This window comes from Catharus ustulatus, chromosome 1, assembly GCF_009819885.2.
Source record: "Catharus ustulatus isolate bCatUst1 chromosome 1, bCatUst1.pri.v2, whole genome shotgun sequence".
NCBI classification, from domain to species: domain Eukaryota; kingdom Metazoa; phylum Chordata; class Aves; order Passeriformes; family Turdidae; genus Catharus; species Catharus ustulatus.
The window spans coordinates 136,952,667-136,978,494 of NC_046221.1; the positions used below are offsets into that span (position 1 = coordinate 136,952,667).

Sequence of the window (25,828 nt, forward strand, 5' to 3'; positions counted from 1 at the left end):
ACAGCGTCTGTTTCCTCCTTTTAATTCTCACTTTTCTTTTAGGCAAGCATTGCTGCTTTAATTGCGCTATGATTACCATGGAGGTACGAAGACAATCGAATGACAAAAGTCTGAGTGCAAAATTAAGATTCTGCGATCAAGTGTTCAATTCAGCAAGTTCTATGGGTTACAGGGCAGTTCGTATGAAAGCACGTATTTGACACGGTCTCAGTGAGAACTGTTCATATATGCTTAAAACATTTGCTGAATTTCAAGGTGTCTGCAGCATCCTTGCATGGTTTCATTTGTAAAGCAAAAATGAAATTCAAGGAATTCTCTATAGTTCGATGCCCATATGAATACCATGTACCTGCTGAACTTAATGGTCTCAGTGGTGGCAGTGGACCCCTGTTAAAATTGCTTTGACCACCTCTACTGTCATTGTAGGTTCCCCTGGGCGTACTCTGTGCACTCCAACTTGAGCCTCGAGCGCCTTCACGACGACTGTAATTTCCTAGATAGGGAGAGAAAAACCAACATGCTGTTGAGCAAACATCACTGCGTTTGGGTTTTTTGCCATTTCCATCTTCACAAGACTCAGAGTGGTAACATAATACTTACACAAATCAAATAGATAAAGATAGTCTGCATCAACATACCTGCTGTATTCCAACTTGAAGCCTACAAGTTACTCTATTCTGCACAGAGTTAGAGGAACAGATCTATTTATCAGGCAAAGACTCAAATTTAAAAGAATTTATACTATCTAGCATATTAAGACAGATTCTTACACTTTCAGATTTTGTGGTGAAATAAATCCTAGTATTTAAAACTTTATAAATAGAAGTATTTTCTGTTTCTGCTTTGCAAGGACTTGCCCTAATTATGAGATGGAAGGAAAAGGAATGCAATCTTGTCCATGTATGAAAAAAAATTAACACTCTGTAGGCTAATCTCTAGGTTCACTGAAAATTGCATCTTTTTCTTGTCAGGATCTTCCACCCTTGTATTCCAAAGCCTCATTTAAACCCAGAGAGGTACTGTGGTGCTTGATTTCAGGAGCTACCATGTCACAAAAGGTAGGGAAGCACTCCAAGAGTTGCTAAAACAGCTGACTCCTTTTGTAGAAGAAAGGCAGAAAGGCAGCATGAGAATTCACAGCCTTGTTTCAATTGTACAGCTTTGAATGGGAATCTTTCCTGGTGCTAAACAACTCATTGCAACAACACTGCTTCAAGAAGATCTCACACTGGGGATGATGAACTGCTAGGACATTGGGTTAGCACTACTGAAGCAATTTTAGCATGCATTTACTCCACCTCTAATACAGGAACCAACATACCTTTTGAAGCAGGTGGTGTAAAGAACCTGTTCTGACTGTGAAAAGCTCCTCGTCCTCCACGATTCCCTGAGAACCCACCACGCGAAGAAATCTTCTGTGACACCTTTGGTGGCCTTTTGGCTGGTGGTATCCCATCTGGAGCAACCACTTCTTTGCTCTCTGCAGCAACAAAATCATCCACATGCATGGAGGGTGGCCTGCTTGTGTTCTGTTTCCTCTGACGGAAGATATCGTGTGGTCGAATTCCTTGTCCAAATCCTCCCCTTCCTCTTCCTCTGGGTGGTGGCACAACGTGAGCTCTCTTTGCAGGCTCTATGTACTCAGATTTCCCACTGTCATGACAAACCATGATTTAGTTAGCTAATGTAACACTGTACCTACTGATGGTGAGGCATTCTCCATATTGGAGATGCCATTTGAAAGGTATTTGACATCTTAACAATATGCGAAACAATGCTGAAGATGCTGTTAACTCATTAAACTCATTTTACCTTGAAGTTATAAAGGTCTCATGCTTGTGCTTGCCGAGCTTGAACCCTTTTGTGGTTTTTGTGCGTCCAGGAGATGATGGTTCTGACAAAAATGACCTCTCCAATTCAGCTTGCAAGTCAAAATCACTGCAGCCCTTCTCTGACAGTTCAATTAAGTCAACTTTTACCTTCCAAGAGAGAGTTTAATCAAAATGGTCATTACTAGCACCTCCAAAAAAAAAAAAATCTAAAAAAAGCAGCAGTAATAAAAAAAATGCAGCAAATCTGAAGCAAAATTATCATGACAGATCTGAACACAAATAAGAACAGGTGTTTTGTCACTTAATGGCCTGCAGTGGGACAATTCTCTTGCTTAAGTTACAGCTATAAATTTATTAAGGTCACTTTTATACAGTTTTGTTTTTTCTTAAGAAATTAAAACATAAGTATCTTTGCATATAAATTGAAAGAGTAAAGCTAAAAAATAATTAAAGCAATTAAGTCAACAGAAACTGATTATTTCTCACACAAGAAATTCCTTAGTTCTAAAAAAACAGGAATGCTACTGTATTTTTCACTATTAGCTTTAAAGTTTAGATTCTAAATGCTTCAAATCTGTGACAAGCTTTTGTGCACGTAGTTTCATTTACTACTGCCATGTTTCCCACTTTTGTCACATCAGAGCAAATATTTAGATTTTTAAAAGTGACGCTCTCAGGCTCTTGTGGATATTGCTGCAATGACAGAAGACTAGCAAGGAGAAAAAAATAAATCACATTCTTTTCTGTGTTTAATACAAACTGATGAAAAGCCCCAACACCAGTGCAAGTGCAGTTTGGGACTGACACAGCAACTGTTCCCCTAGGGTACTGCAAAGGATCCTAATTTTGCAGCAGCTTCCAAGTCAATCTGAAGGCATTTGATAACCCCTTTAACAAATACCAACCTCTCTATCTGGGTCATGTTAGAAAGTGGGCTCAGGAAAACAAACCATTTGGCCTTATGAATTTCTGATGCTACTATTTCAGATTAACCCTTATTTTTGAATTCACTTCAGATATGTTAATTAAGCCTTTTACCATATCCAGGTCAGTGTCTATTTCTTCAGCCTGAAAGGGTGAGAACCACATGGACTTCAGCTGGTCATCCATCACATCTGCCAACACATAGGTAGTCCTACAACAAAACAATGCCAAAGGCCTGTTTGGTTATGAACCAAACCGCAAGGGTACACAGCAGCACAGAACCTGGGGTGAACATTGCTGCCTTACCCATGATACTCACATGACGTTAAATACATTGGGACTAGCGGGCAGTAGTGACAACAGTGCTCTTTAGATCCTGTTTTTAATATACTTAATTTACATATGTCTAAATTACTCCATTTTCTCAAATAAATCACAGGTAGACTGCTGACACACTCAACCATTTTACCTGTTGTTAAACAAATTCTGAAGAGAATCTGGTGCACAAAGAGTAGGCTCAACATCTTGGTCACTCAGTGGACAAGAATCACCTGCTGATTCCAACATTTGCCTTACTCCAACAATGTTGTCCAGTAAGGATTCGAGACCATCATCTTCCTTAGAACGATCCTAAGTCAACACAGAACAAGTCAGAATTTTTTCCCCTCCTCAAAGAAGGAATAATGTTTTGCTTATTTATTAAGAAAAGAGGGAGGTACTATACAACAGTTTATCCAGCCACAAACAGTGAATCTAAGGCACTTGAGTACAAATAACAGCAGAGCGTTACTAGGTGTGGTATTAACCAAACCACATCACTACATGCACGTTCTAGGTTTCAGTCCCAGCTGATGCAATATCCTTTATAACAGTCCCAAGGAAGACACTGCCCCAGGTTTCATTCAAGAAGCTCTCTGTTAAAAGCATTCCAATGTCCTGTGTTCTGCTGTTCCCTATTCAGAACAATTGTGGCTTTTAATCTCATACCTAACAGATGTAGGCAGCCAGGGAAGGGACAGGAGGGAATATAGCACTTGAAAAGCATTTGTGATCAATAGGCTGTGCAGCAGCTGTTTCATGGACTCTCTTAAATTAGTCATCCTCTGCATGGCTGCCATCAGTTACATAGAGTCAAGATTTTAATATCAGAGTTAAGTTTGCAATTATAATCACAGAAAAGCTGGATGCATTGAATTCTGCATGTCCTCTAGTCCAGTCCCCACCATCACTACTTGACGCAGGACTACCATCAAAGCCAGATCAGGTCATAACTTTAAAGCCATAACTTTATCCAGTCATGTCTAAAAAAAGTTCCAGTGACAGAGAGCCCACAGCCCCAGTGACCTGTTCAGTGCTTCACTTCTCGCTCAATGATTACAGTAATTTCACGATTATAAGCCACACTGAGTATAAGCCGCACTTCGGGTGCCAGCAACTTTTCATTCTTTGTCCATACATAAGCCGCACCGGATTATAAAGCTGCACATTACAATACAGAGTGTGATAAAAGGTATCTATTCTATCACCACCTGTTGAGGGTGGGGGGCAGTGATCCTTATCTCAATGGCAGATATTCTGCTAATGGGCCATCCATTGAAACCAGGCAGGGCATTGTTCTTTATCTTTTCACAACCCATCCTTCCTCCAGCGAGTCATTGTCTGCTAATGGCCCATTGAGTCCCACTGTGTGACTGATAAAATTACTGCATCCCATTGGAAGTTGCTCCAGCCAGAAGGAAGAACCCAGCATTTCGTACCAAGATAAAAACAGAGGTTTTGGGACACTAAGGGAGCCCCCTTCTCCACTGGACTCCAGAGGAAAACTGGATTTCTCCACATCACCACTGGACCTCCGGAGGGAAACTGCACCTTCCGCAGGAGCACTGCTTCAACTGAATCACATCTGTCACTGCAGGAGGATGCAGCCACCATTTAATGGGACTGCTACCAACACCCTGCCTGACAGGGTGTCAGGTTGTACTCTGACTTTGTCAGGGTTTGGAGTTTGTTTCTTTGTAGTACTGTATTTCTATTTTAATTTCCCTAGAAAAGAACTGTTATTCCTAATTCCCATATTTTTGCCTGAAAGCCCCTTGATTTCAAAATTATAATAATTTGGAGGGAGGGGGTTTACATTCTCCATTTCAAAGAGAAGCTCCTGCCTTTCTCAGCAGACACCTGTCCTCCAAACTAAAACAGCAGCTTTTTGTTCTTTGTCCATATATAAGCCGCACCTGATTATAAGCCGCACTTCGGGTTCGGACCAAAATTTTAGTAAAAATGGTGCAGATTATAATCGTGAAATTACTGTAATTTTTTTTCCTACTGTCAACCTGAACCTCTGAAGCCACAATTTGGGGGCATTGCTCCTTGATTTATCATCTGGAATTAATTACCAAAAGACATTTTATTCCACCACCTTTGTTACCATCTCCCCGAACAGCTGTGGCAAACTCTGAAATAGCTCCTGAGCCCTCTTCACCAGGTTAAACAAGCCCAGCTTCTTCCTGCTCTCTAGTACATGTGCTGTAGGTCCCTGACCATACTGGCAGCATCCTCTCCAGTTTCCCCAGATCTCTCTAGAACTGGTGACAGGGCAAAGCTGGTCAAATGTGAACACAATATCGCACATGAAAGCTCAGCAGCATCCCATGGAGGGAGACAAGGCCCCTGGATGTGCTGACCATGCCCCTTCCAGGACAGGTCAGAACACACTCCTGTTTCTACTGACTGTGCACTGTGGGCCCACATTTAACCTATCAATCAACATAACCACCTGGCCCTTTTCAGCCCAGCCTGCAACAAGGTGTGGGATTATCCTGCTTTCACTGCAGACCTTTGCACTTCTCCTAATGAACCACACAAACTTTCTGATAAATCAATCCTAAAGCATTTATTGAGGTCTCTCTGGATTGAGGCTTTGCTGTATGTCAGATTAGTCACCCCCCTCATCCTACTGGCATCCACAAATTCACTGTATATGGATATGGATACTGAAAATTTATCCATAGTTCAGGCCTCTGATGAAAACATCCAACAACATAACATCCAGCCCCCAGTATTAATTCCACTTGTTACCAGTCACCAGTAACATCAAGCCACTGCTAAGATGGGGTTCCTAAAGATGTTGTTTAATACATTAATAATCTGCTTCACCACTACCCTACACCATCTGCTTGTAGGCATGTGCTGCCTTCCACGAAACCGTTAACTGCCTGGGCTCTTAGGATGCGCTAACAGAAAACTGCCACATCAACTTCATTATTTGAATTCTTTTACCATAACATGTTTCTCCAGATCAAGAAGCAGGTTTTCTGGGGTTTCTTCTTTGTTCTGGAGTAGATGTTTTAATTCTGCAGTGGTAAGACCCAGTGTTCTGCCTGAATGGGATCCATCTGTTTCCATAAGGCTTCCATCATCTCCGCAACATCCCTGAAATATTTGACAGTTGGGGAGTAAGTACTCATAAATGTTCAGTACTTCTGGACTGCAAGCCCCTCTGAATTCAAACACACATTAGAGCAAATCCAGCAAAATGAGTTCTCTATTTAAATACATATGATATAAATTATTTTAACAAAGTACACTTAAACAAGTTTATATACTGCATCAAGATAAATGCAACCCTTTCCTGTACAAGATTAGGTCTGTATCACAGAATTAACAAATATTTTATAGTTCTTTCGACACTACACATCAATACAGCAGCTAACAGGATGCTGTGAATCTAAAACTGGGAAACCTCAGCATACTATTCACTTAGGAAATCAGCATGAACCAATATGCCATTCTTCCTACTGAAAAACCCTCTTACTAAACCTGCATCCTGCCCAGGTTTCACAGACTTCATTAAAAACTAAAGATGGCACTACACTACTGATGGAAATGCCTTATTAATCTGCAGAATCAACTGCTTTCTGAAATAATTGCTCCTGAACATGTCTTGCACAGCAGATTTCAGAGAAATGCAGCTGAATTTAAGCACTCAATACATATTCACTTACCAGCGTATCAGAGTTTAGAATCTGTCGCATAAAATCCAAAAAAGAGGAGGCCAGTTCACCTGTGTCTTTGCTGAAACCAGTGATTACTCGCTTTAATACAGTGTACAGAGCATTGCTGTGTTTTCTTAGAGAGCTGTTTTAAAAACAGTAAGAGAGAAAATATTTTATTATATATACATTGTGACCATTCCACCATAACTGGCTATAAGAAAATTAGATACGTGCAAAATAAAGTTGGCAAATTTCACAATTATCAAATTCAGCTTAGATTACAAACCTAGAGCTTCATTATTTTCTCTGTACTAGACTCCTGTTTTCACCAGTACTGTCTGCAGATATTTCAGACTGCACATATACAGCTATATATGCTACTTCCAAAACATTCAAGAAAATATAATTTCATCTTTGGCAGAAAAGGGACTGAAGTACAGAAGTAAGCGCTTGCACAAGAACCTTATGTACAAAGCAGGATCATGCTTGCAGCTACAATTTCACTCCATCCCATGATGCCTAACTGCAGAAAACAAACTGTAAAGGCAACATGAACAGAAATAGCAAGGCTGTGCACTTAAGCTGACAGCTGGACACACTCATAGAAAGAACAGCATCTGTAACTCGCTAATTTTTCATTGGTGCTTGAATAGCTTCTTGCATCCAACAGCATGACTTTACGTGTTTTGAACAACCTTGTATTGACACAGCTCCTTTTTCTCTCTGCAGACCTCACCTTTTTGCCTCTGTACTTCAATTTCAGCAAAGAGAAACAGGTCCAAATACAGGACAAAGAATCAAGTGTCAAAACAACACAATATTGTCCAATACATGTTTATATTCTGTTCAAAGTGGATGAAGTTAACAAAAATAGTTTGGAAAAAACTTCATTTCTAAAGTCTTAATTGTCTGGAGGTCAGAACACTCGGGGAATTGCAAACTGAATCCCCTAAAAATAGAGGAATTACAGACAGTTCTCAAGTGTTCCAAAGAGAGCTCTTTGAGGGTCTCAAAAGGGAAATAACAAAAGCACTATATCTCATTCTAATCCTTTCATCCTTGGAGTGGGGAAAGAGAATGTAAAAACCTGTTTTCAGTACTTTGTCTCCTTCTTGAAACTAAGTGCTTCTGTATGAATACTGCAGAAACTATTCAGAGGGTGAAGGAAGACCAAAATACTGAGCAAAACATTGTAGCCCCAAAGAGAAATAAAAACTTAGGCGCCTTATTCTCAACATTTTCTACTAAGCATGTAGGAAATTATTTCACAGAACATTTTTAAACAAATTTAAGCTGTCAGTGATATCATAAAATACCATACCTCTTCAGGTGGTAGAAGCCATAGTCATGCTCTGTAAGAAACATCATTGTTCGGATGCATGTCAGCAGACAACTGTAGCTGCTCTCAGAATTTGTTAATGTTTCCATCAGACAGTCACAAATTAAGGGCATCAGCTCTTTGCTTGGGAGGGAGTTGGAAAGCTGCTCTAATTCAGACACAGAGCCTTCTGATGAACTTGGTAAAATAAGTGCAATATCCTAAAAGAATGATTATACATATAGTAAAAATGCATTCTGTATGCCTGCAGTAAATATAAACCATACATGAAGTCAGAAGCAATGTTTCTGACTTTCACTATCCCTTTATCATCTTATTCAGTATTTCAGTTATTACTGACCAGCAAAATACTAATCTAGAGTATCCTTTTTGTTCTGTTCTGTAAAGGGTTACAAACCATTATTTATTTCTAAAACATAAAAGCTTCAAATTCTGAAATACTGTAGCAGAGCTAAAATTAAAGCCAAATAGTAATTGGTTAACACAGTTTCCTGCCTGGGTAGTCAATGTGTGCCTCAATCTCAAAACACTGGTTAGAGAGGCTGGTTCACCCAGGAGAAGACAAGGCTGAGGGGTGACCTCACAGCAATCTACAAGTGCCTCAAGGGGAGCAGCAGAGGGGCAGGTGCTCTCCTCCCTCTGGTGACCAGTGACAGGACACAGGGCAATGGAATGAAGGTGCATCTAGGGACAGTCAGGCTGGACCTCAGGAAAAGGTGCTTCGCTGACAGGTTGGTCAGTCACTGGAAGAGGGTCCTCAGGGAAGTGATTAGGCACCAAGCCTGTCAGAGTTCAGAGAGCATCTGGATGATACTCTTAATCATGGTTTAGTTTTAGATATTCCTGCGAAGGGCAGGGAGTTGGACTTGATGATCCTTATAGGTCCCTTCCAATTTGAGATATTCTTTGATTCTGCATTCTATGAAAATTAAAGAGGCTGCAGACACCACCTAAGAAGTTTAGGATCTTCTGTCATTTCCATATTTTACATAAAATAAAACAAGATTGATTTTCCCAACGAGTTTGTATTGTCAGAGAGATCTTGTTTATATGCAAATGGCTGATTATCTCTACTGACCAACAACATCCAGATGTCTTTTGTGTAATTCGGTAAGCAGCAGATCAAATAAATACATGCACTAGTGAGACAAATAATGATATGCAAATCTGTGCACACATTAATGAGGAACTACAGGGCTAGGCTATGAAAATCAATTTTCAACCAGCATTTCTCACCTTGCTCTAGTAACTTCTGGTTTTTTTAATGGAGTTTTACAGTACCAGCATAGCATACAGATCTTTTATATCGGAATACATTTTCAAGAGGTTTCAGTTAGACCATTAAGAGATACATATTTATTTAACTAGGTAAGAAGTGAACCGTGACAACTCAAGTTTTCTCAGTGGCCCACATGGAGATGTCGCATCCCTCTCTCAGCTGATGGGACAGAAAATCTTTGTGTCATTCAGTTTCTGGTCTCTCAGGAGCTACCAGAACAGTGCACATAACGCAGAAGACATGCCATAAAATGGAAAGGCTTTAGATTCAAGACCAAGCAGGCAGCAAGTCTGCCAAAGCAGCCAACTATGCAGACTTTTCTTTTTGTGTTTTAACAATGTTGATTTTTTTTTAATTTTGAAAAAAAAAAGGTATTTAAGAAACAACCTAATTTAATTTGTCTTCTACAATAATCAACACACATTATGCACTAAATACAGCAAATACCTGATCACAGAGTGACTGCAAAAGGGAAGTTACACATTCAGCACACTGTTGATGAGTGACATTGTCCCCGGCTGATCGCATCAAAGCCAAGAGCTCCTGGAAAACCTCTGCATACTTTTCATCTCCTTTAGTAGTTCCATTGATAAGATGCAAAATAGCCAATTTACAAGCTTTATGTGAAGCCAGGGCATCCAGCAAAGCGAGCAGCCGAGTGGTCTGTCCAGTGTACTGCTTCTCTTTATCTTCTGTGTTGCTGAAAGGGTATCAGTGCACTGTGAAAAAGCTGTTTTAAAGTGATCTAAGGCACTATAAAAACAACCATCATAGGAGTCATATATTCTGCATTTTAGAAAAAGTCCATCCAGTTTGCATACTTAAACTTAACAGTTCCATTTGATTTTTGATAACTGTTCAACTTTCACTGAAGAACTGATCACATCGTTAATTAATCTACTATGCATTTAACATACTGTAGGACATCTAACTGTATAAGACAGATTTTTTTGCTTTTATGTAAAATCATCTAAGTGGATAATTGTACTTCAAAGAAAGAGCACTCAGTTTCAAAACCCTCTGGACCTGTATCATTCAACTTCCTCCAGTTTAAAAACACCTACACACATATGTAATCCCAGTATAGCAAACTTTACTGGCCTATTCTTCTTATTAAAGTCCTACAGGTCCTTAAAAGCAATTTATAAGCAAGATGAGGCTTTGCAAGGACAGCCTAAATCTTCTTCAAATACTTACCATAAACATGCAACATGAAACTGCCTACATGAAAAGAAGTATGAGCTGGTTTTCTGGCAACCTTAAGCATTATTGGGACACAGCATATAGCACTGGAATGAGAATTCATTCAGCCCATAATGAATAATATTTCCGAAAGTATTTTCCTCCTCCTAAAGCTACTGCACAGAAGCAAGGTGAATTTAACAGTTCATTAACAAAATCTTTGCAAGAGAAAGCAAAAATACCTTTGGAGGTCTTCTACAATTAGATCCAACACTGTCCTCATGATGAGAAGAGCAGTAGGTGAAGCCAAGTCACACAGCTGAACACAAATCCGCCTCAACATATGCTGAATGGGCTGGCAAGACGAGCCAGAGAAAGATCGAACAATCTCCTGTATCAGCTTGGCCTGCACGTGGAGGTGCATACTCCACAGCTTCCTGGTGTTCAGTGCCACTGCAATATCATGGGCTTCAATCACCTGCAGGAACAGAGGGGCAGGAGGGGTTTTCCTGTCAGTTTGAATGGTAAAAACTGAATTCTATCACAATGTATAAACAAAGATAAAGTATGAGTACTGTCCTCATTAAAAATAAGGAATGCCATTTTCATTGTCGCCAAATGAAGGGCATGAGCCAGTAAATAAGGTATTCCTTCAGAAATATGGATTGTCACACGCCTTTTATGCTTACTTATTAAAGATCACAAATTCAAGATCCATGACAAAAGAAAGAAGAGCCTTAATATACCAAGTTCAGCATTCAGAGTTAAATTAAAAGTTTCCAAGTATGTAATTTAAGAAACAGGAGTCTAGATAATCTCACATGGGACAAAAGAACAATATATGACTGCTAACTTAAGAAAAATGCTCCAAGTAACACCAATTTTCTTTCTGCTGAAAAAGACTTATCTACAAAGAAACTGTATGAGCACAAATGCTTTACAACAACTTTAATTCATCCTGTCATGTATCTGTTCTTTCCACCACTACAAAAGTGGTCAAAGGGTTATATACAAATAATAAAAATTCTTTAAAAACTAAATACATCGAAGTTATACCTGAGTAGTCTGCATGGGCAGTGGAAGAGGCAACAATTCTGAAAGCAGTATGAGTCCAGAGAAAAAGCCTTCAGGAATTCTCAAAATTGAAGAGAGAACTTCCTTCAGCATTAAAGACCAAGTATTGTTTGCCAAAGTTTCCTCAGAAATTGTAAGTTTTTCATTAACACCTTGTGTAAAAGTCAGCAAGATATCAACAATGTCATTCTGGATTTTTTGTTCGTCGCTATCCAAGCGGCCTGACAGAGGAATAGAGCAGAGGAGCATGTGTAAAGAAACAAGTGCTGCAGGAACACGCATGTCCTTGAATTCAAAGGATCCACCCCTCAGGAGTTCTGTCAGCATTGTTTTAAGGAGAGTAAGTGTGCAGCGGGCCATAGAAATAGTCGTAACTCTGTGCAGGGTGGTGCCCATGTTGACGTGGAGTCGCCAAGGCTGAATAAGGATGCTGTTCAGCTTCTGTAACACCCGGATGAAGGTGTCCATTCCCTCAGAAGAGAAGAGCTGAATAACTGCAAGATTCCATTTAAGGTCTTTCTGTTGACCTGTACAGAAAATAAATAAGATTTCTGTGTTTCTAATTTCTCCTGGGCAGTCACAGTTACACTTTAGCCAGGTTTAAGTAGAAGACTCAGAAAACTTAGATTTGTATTTCAACCTGTACAAATGTATAAGCCATACCTTCTACCAGAGGTGGTGGACATGCAATATGACAAAGAACACGAAGTGCAGTGGGAAGACCAACTCCATCTGGGGTCATCAAACTGTCAATATTCTTTTAAGGGAAAAGAAAAGAAAAATGGAATGAACCTGTATTACAAAGAAGAACTTTTGAAGTATATTGCTCACTTGGTATTCAAATTCTGTATTTATTTACCCTAAGCATGTCACAAAATTTAAGTTTAATTATTTCACCTTTTGGTAAGCAGTCATAAATAAGGCAGAAACAAAAAAGAAAGTATCAGCATTCGCATTGGGATTTACAAGAAGGTAAAAGATTTAAATAATTAGATCTTTGCATCATGTATTTATTTACCTTAGATTTTCTTTCAATAAATATAACAATGCAAGACCCAGACTAGATCATAAGCTTTAATAGAATCATCTCCTTTGGATAACAGTATGTATTTTTAAATATCATGTTAGTATGTATCTAAGAAAAAATACCAGAGTACAAAAGGTCTAAGCTTATAGAACATAAATAAAAGATAGCATCTACCTGTATTTTACTGACCTGTTTGATATATTCAATAAGATTTGGAATACAATTTATTTCAAATCTAAGATTTTTCAAAGGTTCAAGCCACTTGCTGAGCTCTGGGGATAAAAAACAAACCACTTAAGTCAGTGAATTTATGATCATAAAACCTTTTTCAATCAAAATGTACTCAATTTGCACAATACTAAAGCCAAGTGTGAAATCTGGGGGGCTCATAGTGTAGCTGTAGCCAGCTGAAAAGCATCAACAAAAATAAAACTTAATGACAGGCAATGTATGTTATGCACACTGACAAATTTGGCTCAAGTCAATCTGAAGACAATTAATTTTCATCTCATTATCTGTAATTAAACATTTTTTAAAAGACACCAAGGGGCACTGTCAGCTAAAGAAAAGAACCAACACACATTTCCCTTAATGTACAGAACAGGTTATTACAAACTATGTACAAAGTTTCTACTAAGTGCCCAAACAGAGCCAATCTCCGCTTTGCACTCCACTCTCGCTAGAAGTCCTTACAGATTATCAGCCTCTCTCTTAGCCTAGAATAACTTGAAAGTCCCAGGTTCCTGGGATAAGAGATTTAGAAATCTAAAAATCATTGTTCCTGAAAATATTTATAAGAACATGAAGATCAAGTGGATATGAATTGATTATTCAGACTGATTTCATGATTCAGTTTAATAAACTAGCTGTGCTTCTCATGAAGCAGTCTGATGTCAGGTGAGGAGCAAAAATAAGAGCATGGCAGAGGAGAGATTTAAACTAAAACCTTGAAGAATTCTGATTTCTTTCAGTGCATGCAAGTTTTGGAAGAATTTATCGGTATGTCTGTATGAGTCGGTGAACCAGTGCAGAGCACAGCTTTGGACATCAGAGTTTCAATGTTCAGGTGTCAGAATAGCCCCCAGCAGGATTTTGCTGAGTGTCCCAGGCCTGATCTGTAAGCCTGACCTATAAGCTGGGAAGACACCAACACACAGTTTGGACACCAAAAGATGCAGTAACAGGGTAACATGGACTATGCTGGCCTAGGTGCCTTAGAACAGTCCCAGTATTATTTATTAGTAAAGATCCTGTCAGACTACATCACTGCCCTGGTTCCAGCTGGGACAGACAGAGTTTTTTTCCCTCCTAATAGTTGGTTCAGTGCTGTGGTTTGGATTCAGCCTGAGAACAACACTGATAATACACTGATGTTTTCATTGTTGCTAAGTAGTGCTTATCCTAAGTCAAGGACTTTCCAGTGTCTCATGCTCTGTGAAAGAGGAGCTGCACAACAAGCTGGGAGGGAGCACAACCAGGAGAGCAGACCCAAACTGTCCAAAGGGATATTCTGTACCATAGGATGTCATGTTCAGACTGAAAACTGTGAAAGTCGCCTGGAAGGAGCTGATCACTGCTTGGGGAGGGGCTGGGCACTGATCACCAGGTGGGCAATGGCACTGTGCATCACTTGCTTTCTTGGGTTTTATCTCTTTTCTCCTTTTTATTACAATTATTATTGTTGCTATCATTAGTATTCTTAGTGCTATTATATGTTACTTTTTTTCAATTATTTAACTTCTTATCTCAATCCATTAGTTTTACTTGTTTTTCCCCGATTCTCCTCCTCATCCCACTGAGAGTGGGTGGGGGAGTGAGCAAAGGGGTTAAACCACAACAATAGTGATAGTAAACAAAAATAAGACTCAGTTCACTGACTAGTTAGTCCACTTCTACAGAAATTTGCTCTCCCATTATCAACACAGTTCGAATAATTTCAAACTTCCTGTAATTATCCAAAATTCATGGTAGGTATTTTACTTCAAAAATAATTTCCTAAATTAACTCTCATTACCAGAAAAAAATTGCATATTATCGCAGTGACTCAACTAATCACATGCAACTGGAAAAGAAATTTCATTTTCCAAGCCAGACAACTGTGAAGCAGCAATTATTCACATAAAAAAAAGATTTCTTCTATACATTCAAACAATTCAGCTGATAATTACACATACTGTACCTTGCAACTTGGTGTTATTTTCATCTGCTTTACAAAGCTTCAGCAAAGGTGCTGAGTGCTGTTCCAGCATTTGAACATCACTGGAAGATTGTACCACCAGCAAAACAAGGATGCAGGCATAATTATAAGCAACTGACTTCTTAGACTTTGAGTCTCTGAAACAACAATAAGGATTTTCTTTAGATCTCAGCTAATACAATTGGATAGCTGTTCAATTCTCATTATTTTCCCCTAAAAATCTACCTACAGAACTCTTACCTTCAACAAGGATTGCCCCATATAAATATTCAATGAAAGAAACCCAATTTCCTCCTATGCTTTTTGGTAAGTGAACACTTTCTGCTACATTCATATTTACTTCAGCACCAACAAATTATGAGATCCAGTCAAGTGGCATGCAAATATTTTTATGTCATTTCATCTGTTTCACAAATCATTTTAAAATCACTGCTACCTAAAGTAGCACAACTGCCTGTCCAGAGAAAACAATGACTGTATTTAACATCTACAAGAACTTGAAGAATTGAGAGATTCCCACCCCCAGTAGTATGCAGTACTCTCTGTACCCAATCAAACCTTTTGCTTGTTTCACAGCCAACATTTTATGCTTGAATGAAAACTGCCTACTTACTGATTTTTACATAACCAAAAGTTTGCCCTACATATTACAACAACTTTGTTGATGACCTCCACAGACTTGGAGTATTAAGTACTTGATTACAAATGACAGGCCTGATTTTGTATTACATGCTTCTTCTTTAAAGCTGTTTTGGTTTTAAGTAAAAACATCTAAGGAAAAATTAAATTCTATTTACTGAATTATTTATTAAAAAGATAGATACTTTTAAAATGAAAAAAACTAAAGGAAATAAACAAATGCATACATTACCCTAAAGCTTCTTTGGAATAGTATTCCATTAATGTAATAAGACTTTGGAGATTTTTTTCCAGACTGAATACATGAGCCACAGCAGATCTTCCCACAGGGTTAAAGGTGATCAGGTAAAGGTTGTGAAGTGTTCCCAGCAGATCTGAGTGGTCAGTCTCCTCGCTGGCTGTGCACCGCTGGAAGTGGCAGAACAGTTCTGAAATGCACTGTAATGTCTGTGTTGAATGCAGGAGCCACAGGGCAAAAGCATCCTCATTGGCACCATCTGACTGCAGACCTTCCTCTTGATCTGGATCAGAAAACTGACAAAGTGCTCTAACCAACAAGTTTGTTGCTTCATGCTCAGAAATAAAGAAAAGAAGACCCTTCTGTGACTGTGCCAGGAAACGCAATATATCTCGGACAGCTTGAAGCACACCTGGATGTGCACCTGTCACTGGAAGAGACAGTAGCAAAGTAATGCACTCCAAGAAATGGTGACTGTGAAGATATCTGAAAAAAACAAACCAAAACCAGGAAAATCATCAGCAATGCTACAAATATTTGTCGACACCGCACAATAACATTATATAAAACTATGCATCTCCTAGCTTCAGTACACATTGCTCTATGGACTATGAGAAATAACAACTAACTATGAAATAGTACAAAATTTAAACCTTACAAAACATAACTGCTATACTATTTACAAGAGATCAGTCCTAAAATTCTGATCTCCATTAAAAACCTCAAACAAAAAAAACCCTCAACTCTATCTACACACAAAACAAGGCACTATATCTTATTAAATTTGCTGCATCTGAATAATCCTCAACGCCCGATTCAATGTTTTAAATGCACTAGGAAATCAAACATTGCAGTATATCTAGCAGGCAATTTTTGAAGATTCCTTGTATGTAAGATGTTTATCTTCAGCCATGACCTACACCACTGCTACCAAAGAAATCTATCAGCATTTAGAGATATACTTTCTAGACAGAAACTTGCTAACAGAGTAAGAACCCGTGGGATGGTTTAACTGGTTGCAGGCAGGCCTCAGCTACTCTGCCTGTGCTGTGAAACACTGACATCTGCATGAGCTCTTCATGAATCTCAGGCTAGTTTGCATCTTGCCACCTCCACATGCAGACTGAGGATTTCCAGACCTATTTTATCCATACACATAGACAGTATGTCAAATGAAACACTCTAGATTTACAATCATTTTCAAAATGGACAGCACCTAGCATAATCAGTCAGCATCTACGAATGCAACTGAAGGGTGAGCACATGATCAGTAATAAGGACATGTTAACTTCTGTCTAGGTGCACTCTAGGTTGATTGAAAGCCAACAAAATAACAGGTACATTAACTTAACAAACTCTCTCAGACCTTACATACACAATCTCGAATCTTCCAATAAAGAATTAAGTGAAATATCTAGCAAAGTGTTACTCAAAAAAGTCACCCTTGAAATATATCTCTATCAAGCTGGAGGAAATACACTCTAGGAACTGAATTTGCAGCTGCCGTACCTAAACAGGACAGGGTAAGGATCATCCCTTTCTGGAGGGCCTGTAATGCGTGCCATGGTTGGGAAAGATTTCACAGGTGGTTGAATCATTGTATGAGGAGCAGTTTCCATCAAATGGAAGATCTCTTCAAGAAGACTAACAAGTTTTTCCATCTCTCCTTCGCTTATATTAGAAGACTCCAAAAGATGATCCATGTCCATAGGAGCCTCCACATCATTTTCATATTCTTGGTTGGTTCTTTCAAGTCCTGCCAAGTCCTGGTCCTGTTCTGGTTCTGTGTGATTAGGAAGAGGAGGAGTGTTCTCTGCTAACTGATCAACCACCTTTTTAATGTCTGACAGAATCTCGTAGAAGTGACATTTCTGGAGAATTGCAGAACCAGCTGTAACAACTCGCACAGTCTGATCTAATAGTATGAGTTCCAGGAGTTTCTGATAACCACTTTTTTCATGTACATCTGTGCCACCTCTTAGAAACATTTCCATTCCCTCAGTCATACTAATGACACTATCCAAAGCTTTAAAAGCATTAAGTTTAAGGGAGGATGATACATGATCTGCAAACAACAGTTCAAACAACACATTAATAACTCCTGCCTGCAAGAGTGCTGTTATTCCTTGAGCCCCACATTCTGCTAACGAAGACACCAGTTTTGTCCCAGCTTTGAGCTGTCGAACATTCAAAGCAATGGGCTGTTTGAGAGCCACCTGAAGGTTTAAAGCTTGCAGGGTCCAGTCTACTAGCTGTGTAATATAGTCCTGCTTTGTGTTTTTCACCAGTAGGTAGCTCAATTCCTTTACTATTAAACTTGGAATTTCTTCTAATGCAGTGACCCATTTTGCACCCCTTTCCTCTTGATATAATTCCAACAGTTCAGTTAATTTAACTGAGCCTTCCACTGCCCCTGAATTTTCTTTTTCTGAGTCTTGGTCCTTTATTTTAGCAACTTCATTTTCAAATACAGTCTTGTAAGGGCAGCTGAAGTATAAAAGTGGTCCAAGCTCCTTTTCAAAAGGTTCATATGTCACAGGGGGCACAGATGCCAGATCCTCAGGAGTATATTCAATATCAAAGCTTGGATACTTAAATGTTTCACGCTCCAGATCAGCAATTACATCTTCATCACTTGAAATCTGCTCATAGCCATCATCTCCTAAAAAACAGAAAGATTAAGTTACTGAATCAGTTATGAATAAATCAGTTCATAACTGCAGAGAGTATCTTCCAAATACAAAGTAGTGATTCATTTTACACAGATACTACTAGCTAGAGAACAATCATACACTAACATAGAAAAAGCCTTCTCTTTCAAGACATGAGTGAAAAAACCCCATCTGACAGGGGTTTTTTATATAATAATGGAGTAATTTAAAAGAATGTATAAAGCAAAAAAAGTTTAACTAGAGTACACATTACTACAACTACATTGTCCAGTTTTCTCACTGCAGTTGCAACTATAATACAATTCTAGCCTGAAATTTTTGCAAAAGCATGGGACGGATCTTTAAGTAATACAAGAAGATGGCAACTAACTTTATTACATAAACAATTTCACTTGGTTTTTACTTAAGAAATTATTTTTCACCACTTTCCTACATTTTTAAACAAAACATAACAAGAGTGAATGTTCACTATCACCTATACAATTGTATCTATATCTTTCTCTATCTATAGACATTTTTGCTAAAAAGGAATAAATACTCCACAGCAAGTTACTGTTCTTGAGAGATGTCAGGACCACAAACAAGGCAATGTTGCAATAACCAAGGGAAAATGTTCAGTTCCCTTGGCACATACTCATCATGAAGGTACTGCCATCAAAATTTCACAAACTCCAGTTTTTTTTCCTAAACCCTACAACTTACCATCACCTTCTTCCTCCTCTTCACCCTCTTCTTCATCTTCATCATCTTCCTCCTCCTCCTCTTCTTCCTCATCAGCAATACTCTCTACAGTATGACCATCATCATCATCATCGTCGTCGTCATCCTCATCTTCCTCCTCCTCAACATCCACATCATCATCATCTTCCCCTTCTTCTGGCTGATCCTCCTCTACCTCTCCATCATCAGAATATTGGCTTTCTTGATGAATGGACGTTCGATCAGGAGAAATCGGCTCAAAGTAATCCTCCCTATGGTCCACATCATCTTCTTTTTCCCCAACCACTAAAAACAGAATCAAAGTTGCAGAAATAAGAGTACTTTTCTGAAATCCAAAGATCTTAAACAGGACAGGCCCTATGAGTGGGTTCCACCTGGCCCCATACACTTGGCCTGACCATTCCCTCCTTAATTACTGAGGATTCATTCTGCCTCATGTCTGTTTTCCAGCCCAGGTGAGTAACTGAACTTCCTACTAAAGACTGAGGCAAAGAAGTCATTACTACCTTAGCCTTTTCCACATCCTTTATCACCACGTATCCCCTTGCATCCAATAAAGGAGATTCTCCTCAACCCTCCTTTTTTCGTTGTTAATGAACTTATAGAAATATTTTTATTGTCTTAATGGCATACATATGCTTTAGGTTTCTGCAACACATATACTAGAGATGCAAAAAAAACATTTTGAAAATCCTCACGTTATCACAATCACTTATTTCAGCAAGACTATGATTATGTAGAGTTCGTGGCACTTCTAACCAATACAGAGACTGGGTAACCTGGCAGATGCTGCAGAATAATGGAGAAGGACAAGGGATACCAGAGTCAGTAGAACACTTATAAAAACCATGAGCAGCATATTCAACAATGTACTGGTTAACAGCCAATATTCTCAATCTACTGTCTTTAAAAATGATGCAAATGAACAAACCCAAAACTTTAATTTTTCCAAATCTCTTTCCTAAAACCGAATCTGTCCAGCAGAAATAACAGCAGACAAAAAACTTCACACTGAGCAGGAACACAGATTCTGCCTCCTCTAAGCAGTGATGTGCAGCAAATAAAACACAGTCTCTTCTCATCCTACCTGACACTGGCATAGGTTCATCCTCATCATCATCAGGAGGAGGAGGGCCTGGAGGTGTCCTTGGTCCCCTGGGTTGTGGTCTTGGAGGACTGCCATTGAATTGGTCTTCTTTCTCTCCATCAACTGTATTTATTGGAAAAATAAAAACTTGCATTTAATGAAACCATGCAAATAAAAGCAGAAAACTTTTGGTTTTCAGTTCTTCTTCTGACTGGGGAACACCATAGTCCAGCTTTTATTTTATCTATATTCTGCATTACATGAGGCAACTTCCTAAAGTCACTTTTGATGAAGTAATTTTTTATGCAAACAAGAACTACATCAATAAACAAGCTTATTAACACTACTGATTTTTTTATGTAATACTTGTTTAAAACTTAGGTGAGTAATTGCCAATTTTGGTTTTTACACTACTCATATTGCAACTCTACCAATAATATCTGAATTGCTTTAAAAAAAGTTTACATTTTACTCAACTAGTTTTTATGGTTTACAACTGTTTTTTACTGCACATAGTATTCAAGTTTTGCAGTCTTCTAGACATACTTTGAACAATAATTCTAACTTGAAATCTAAAACCAAAATTGAAGCAGAAACTTGACCATGGATTCTATTAATGGCTGTTCTAAAACCAGCGCCGAGCACTCTGCTGTAATATATTTTACACAAGTCAGAGAAGCAAAGTTAACTATGACTGTGAATTTCTTTGTTATGATTTTAATACTATTCTAATCACTTCTTTTTTATTATTCCAATCATCTACACTGTAATGAGTTCACACAAGTTTAACTGCATTTTGACCATCCAAAGTAACTAGCCACAGATCAAATAAACCACTCTCATAAAAGCACCAGATGAGACCCTACTTAAAACCATTCAATATAAATCTAGAAGAAAATATGAAACTAAAGATATAATAAGGAAAAATGAAAGCCATGGTAATCTAAAATGTGGAAGAACTGGGCATTTATTTCTCAGATGGGATACTGTAACACTGATTTGTAAAAGAAAAATCTCGGTCTTCTCCCAAGACTCACCATGTTTTGGATTTCTTTTCAATCCAGGCTGTTGCTGGGGAGGTGGAGGCGGAGGGGGTGGTGGAGGAGGTGACTCTCTCTCATGAGTTATTACCCTGTCAACTGACCCATATATTGCCAAAGTCAGACAGTTGTACCACCCTCTAAGAACCAATCCATCCGTGTTGACCTGTGTTGGTTTTAAAAAAGAAACCAAAAAAGCAATAGTACTTAAAGACAACTTCAAAACAGTTACTCTAGAATTACTGTGTCAGTATCTGCATAAAAGCCAAAAGAAAAATCCAACATTAAAATATCTCTTTTCCCACATTTTCAAAACTGAGAAAATATTAAACACATCAATCATTGCAACAAATAATCTTTCTCTAAAACCATTAAATTCCTTGCAGTACATACATTGACTAGATAGATTCCAAATCTACTACAGCCCATTAATGAAAAAAAAAACCCAACAAAAAAATCAAACTAAAGACAATATGAAAAACCACAAGAAAATTCCAAAGTAAAGAGCATCTAAACTACAGGCAGGTTTTAGGATAAGGTTTGAAACAAACACTTTACACAGTGCTAACACATTACATGAAATAATATTTACACCTAAATGACAGATATGCAGGGAAAGAAGAGGTTTAAATCACACTGCATTACCTTTGCATTGGGCCTGAAAATAATTGAAGTGTTTTCATCATATTCAAGGCTGTTAAATGAAAGATATAAAGTCATTTTCCATTTTAATACAAAGCATGTTTACAGAAATAAAACACAGCAATACTAATCACACAAGCCAACAACAAAACACTGAACAAACACATACAAGAGTGAAAAATAATTTCATTCTACAGAATTATTTGCATTAATATATATGGGCTCTGTAAATCTAAAAATAACAGAAATTTTTCTTACTTTTAGCATAAACCACTGTCCTTCCACACAAATTGGAGGAAAACAATAGGAACACAAACTAGCAAAATCCAAATCAAACATGAATGTCATGGGAGATACAGGATTTTCTATTGTGCATTCTCTGTACTATAAAAATTTTCAGGAAGAAGAGGTAGATAATGAAGATACACAGTAATCTTGAAAAACCTTACCTTCCCAGCCGATCAAAAACAGGGGCACTTGGTTTGCTGACATTGTTGAAAAACAAGTCCAGTTGAAATGAATGGGGGGATGTCTCTCTAGGAACAGAATAAAAGGAAAATTAAATTAGATGAGTTCTTTATCAGAGTAAGTAGGACTATCAAGGGAAAAAAACAAATCCACAAAATTATACTGTTTAAGTAACAACCCAAAATAATTACAGGCTCAGTAAACACATAAATGCATTTTACATTTTTGTGTAGGAAAGTCCATTGAGATACAAATGTACAAATGTTCAACAAAAAAATAAGGAGGTTTTCCTGAATCTGATACCTGGTATGCTTCACTTACCCATAAGCCCTGTTGTCAGGCAAACTTGTGTGAGCTCTCACTCCTGGAGGAATGACTCGGACTTCATTTATGTAAACCACGCACGGAAAACGAACCACATCAATATTGGTACTTTGCTACAAAACAAAGAAGAAGCAAAGTCTAGGAAATGTAAAATGCAAACAACATAATGCACTCATATTCTCCGCTAAAGGAACATGTTGCAATCAATAATAAAATTAAATTCTGTAAAATGCTAAACACTGATAAACAGTTACACAGAAAAATAGGGCTTTTAACATAATCTCGGCACTTTCCATACATTCAACACTATTTTTTCATAGAAAGTGTTACTGGTTTGTTTACTTACTTAATTTATTACCTCTATTTGCAACAATCTGTTAAACAGTAACAGGTTGCTTTTTCCAGACAGAAGGTATGCGTGGCATAATTCCAAACATTAGCAAATTTCATATTTCAAATACAATATTAAAAATTATAACTATAAGTCACTTTTGCTAGACCTATACAAAAATTCCGTATGATGTTTATTTTTCCAATTTTGCAACACCTGAAAATCTTTAGCAAAGATCATTTTTGTGTGCCACACAGAAACAGCAAGTATAAAGAATTCCTACACCTCCTACACCTTCCAAAAAGATGTTTGAGCAGACTAGGAGGTTATCAAACTTAGATTTTCCATGTAGCAGCTACTCAATAATTAATGCTGCACATCTTCTCTCAATAAATTCACTGCATTAGATCTTATTACATTTATCCCTCATTTTTACCATATATATGTTCATAAAACAATACACATACATAACTTCAGCTTCAATTGCAAACATATAAAGATTTTCTTAACAGAAGCTCAGAATCACATTTCCAATTAACAAGCTGAATTAGCAGACTTATAGGAAAAAAACCCCAAACCACTGATCTGTCTATTAACACAACTAAAAAATGAAAATTAAAAACCAAGTTGATCTGCAGTTGAAATGTATCTTTTTCACCACCATCAGAAAGCAAATGAAACCAGTAGAAAGCAAGTACAAAAATTTTTAGAAAGCTAGTAAGTAATGAAACAGACAAAGTAAAGTTTTAAAAACAGTTTTTAAGACATGGTTTTGGGCATGTGTTACTGTCTTCTAAAAAATCCATGCAGACATTTTTTAGCAGACAGCACAGCACCTTGGCCTGTGGGCTGACATGTTAGAAACTGGATGGTGGAACCAAAGGAATCTTGCTAGGACAGGGAGTACAGATGCACAAACGGGAACAGGGTGAAGTGCAGCCTGCATGGAGTGAGGGCTGTGGGAGCTCATCTGTGCCTCTAGAAAAGATCTGAGTCATGCAGGAGACTCAGATTTGTGGAGGAAGGGCTGCTCTGGGGAGCTTCATCCCCAGGAATACTGCTCAAATAAAGACAAGTTCCTCTTTAAATGATACAGGATTATGCCCTGGCAGCCATGCATCAACATCACCAAAACAGCAAGTGAATTCAATCTATTTTTCCTACAAAATATTAAAAAAGACCCTACATCAGAACTGCTCAAAAGCATTTAAACTGCATAGCTAAGCCAAATAAATAATTTTATGCAAAAACACAGCAGTACTTTTCAAGAACTGCAAGTTCCAGTGTAACACTCATAATCCACAAAGCAGAGTAATTAACATAATATAAAGAAGGTTTTAAAGAAAGATGTAAAATCCCTAAGGTTCAGATTCGGAAAATGTCACTGGTAAGAATGAAAGTGACAGAAAATTATTTCAAAAGAACATGATTTAAAATGTTCCACAAGAGAACACAGGGTCCTGCAGAGGAGGAAGAGTGGCTCCTGTTTCTACCCAGGGGAACAGCACTGGGGAGCATTCCCCGCCTAACACTGTCTTAAATAGCAGAATTCAAAACACATTTGGGCCGAGCTGATCCGGACAGCTAGAAAACTCCTGAGTAACTTTTCAATTGCATTTCACTGCAGCATGATTTCAAAATACTCAGTTTTCTTTCCCTAATGCCTATCCATGAAGGCAGTCGAGTTATTCTATGAATCTGAAACGTCTTTCTTATGTTACAAAACACAATCACTTTTTCCCTAACAGTCCCATTCTTCCTCCCTGAACAGCACATCGAGCTCAGCCCCGGACAAACCTGCTGCAAGATCAGCAGTTTCAGAGATGCTCAGGATCCCAACAGCCTCAAGATGGAATATTTGCACGACCTACCACTGACAAAAAAGCCTGAAATACTCATTTTGTGTAAAGTGAATAAATCTAAGGGAATATCTCACAAACACACAAATATTCCTCGTCATCATTTGCTACACAAAAGCATCAGGAATCTCACAAGCGGCAGGGCATGGCCCTCTAGTCGACTTCTTCTATTATCGCCTTCTGGAAGCACGTTTATTTTCTTTGTTCTCCGCTCGCCTCTACTCCCCTCGTCACCTCTAAATCCCCGCTCCTTTCCTACCACCCTCCGCCCCCTGCCAGCAGCACCTCGGGCTGCCAGGACAGAGGCTCGAGCAAGGTTTCGTGTTAGGGGAGGCGGGAAGGAGACCCCAGCCCCGCCTTGGCGGCACCTGCCCCGGGGCTGCTCCTGCCGACCGCCGCCGGGGCCCGCCCCAGAGGGGGTTCCGCACGCCCGGGAGGCGCCGGTGCGAGCAAGGGGGCGCCGGCAGTAGCCTAGGAGGAGGGAGAGGAGAGGAAGGGAGGTGAGAGGAGAGACGGATCCGGACCCCGTTTTACCTCCGCGCTTTGGTGCTTGAACGTGTCCAGGAACAGCAGCTCGGTGGCGGCATCCGCCGCCATCTTGGCCGGGCCGCGGGGGACGCGCTTCCGGCGCGCGCGCGAGCGCTTCCGGGGCGTGCGGGGCGGGAGGGGCTGAGGGCGGGGCGGGGCTGAGGGCGGGGCTGAGGGCGGGGCTGAGGGCGGGGCTGAGGGCGGGGCTGAGGGCGGGGCTGAGGGCGGGGCTGAGGGCGGGGCTGAGGGCGGGGCCGGGGCCGGACTGTCCAACCTCAGCGCCGTGAGGTGGGACAGAGCTCGGCTTGTATCGGCACTCACGGAGCCACAGAATGGATTAGGTTGGTAAAAACCGCTGAGATCGTCGAGTCCAACCTTTCACCTGCTAGAACTGGGGCCGCAGTCGGGGTTGTGAGCAGCAGGGCGGTGCT

General features: G+C 39.2%; 1 protein-coding gene across 1 annotated transcript in view; it reads right to left on the bottom strand.

The window, feature by feature from the left end:
- The window catches only part of VIRMA (vir like m6A methyltransferase associated), a 31,539-nt gene extending 6,036 nt beyond the window's left edge, over window positions 1–25,503 (bottom strand). The window contains exons 1-23 of the mRNA XM_033081517.2: window positions 25,404–25,503; window positions 22,677–22,792; window positions 22,337–22,423; window positions 21,891–21,939; window positions 21,243–21,411; window positions 20,206–20,328; window positions 19,101–19,403; window positions 17,236–18,388; window positions 15,721–16,212; window positions 14,832–14,986; window positions 12,842–12,924; window positions 12,289–12,382; window positions 11,608–12,152; window positions 10,794–11,029; window positions 9,817–10,069; window positions 8,073–8,290; window positions 6,761–6,893; window positions 6,036–6,188; window positions 3,226–3,386; window positions 2,871–2,967; window positions 1,813–1,979; window positions 1,322–1,653; window positions 350–493 (exon numbers count right to left, since the gene is read on the bottom strand). Coding sequence (XP_032937408.1) covers window positions 350–493; window positions 1,322–1,653; window positions 1,813–1,979; window positions 2,871–2,967; window positions 3,226–3,386; window positions 6,036–6,188; window positions 6,761–6,893; window positions 8,073–8,290; window positions 9,817–10,069; window positions 10,794–11,029; window positions 11,608–12,152; window positions 12,289–12,382; window positions 12,842–12,924; window positions 14,832–14,986; window positions 15,721–16,212; window positions 17,236–18,388; window positions 19,101–19,403; window positions 20,206–20,328; window positions 21,243–21,411; window positions 21,891–21,939; window positions 22,337–22,423; window positions 22,677–22,792; window positions 25,404–25,466 — 5,326 coding nt within the window. The 5' untranslated portion in view covers window positions 25,467–25,503. The remainder of the gene's footprint in view (window positions 1–349; window positions 494–1,321; window positions 1,654–1,812; window positions 1,980–2,870; window positions 2,968–3,225; window positions 3,387–6,035; window positions 6,189–6,760; window positions 6,894–8,072; window positions 8,291–9,816; window positions 10,070–10,793; window positions 11,030–11,607; window positions 12,153–12,288; window positions 12,383–12,841; window positions 12,925–14,831; window positions 14,987–15,720; window positions 16,213–17,235; window positions 18,389–19,100; window positions 19,404–20,205; window positions 20,329–21,242; window positions 21,412–21,890; window positions 21,940–22,336; window positions 22,424–22,676; window positions 22,793–25,403) is intronic.
- Window positions 25,504–25,828: the final 325 nt, after the last annotated feature.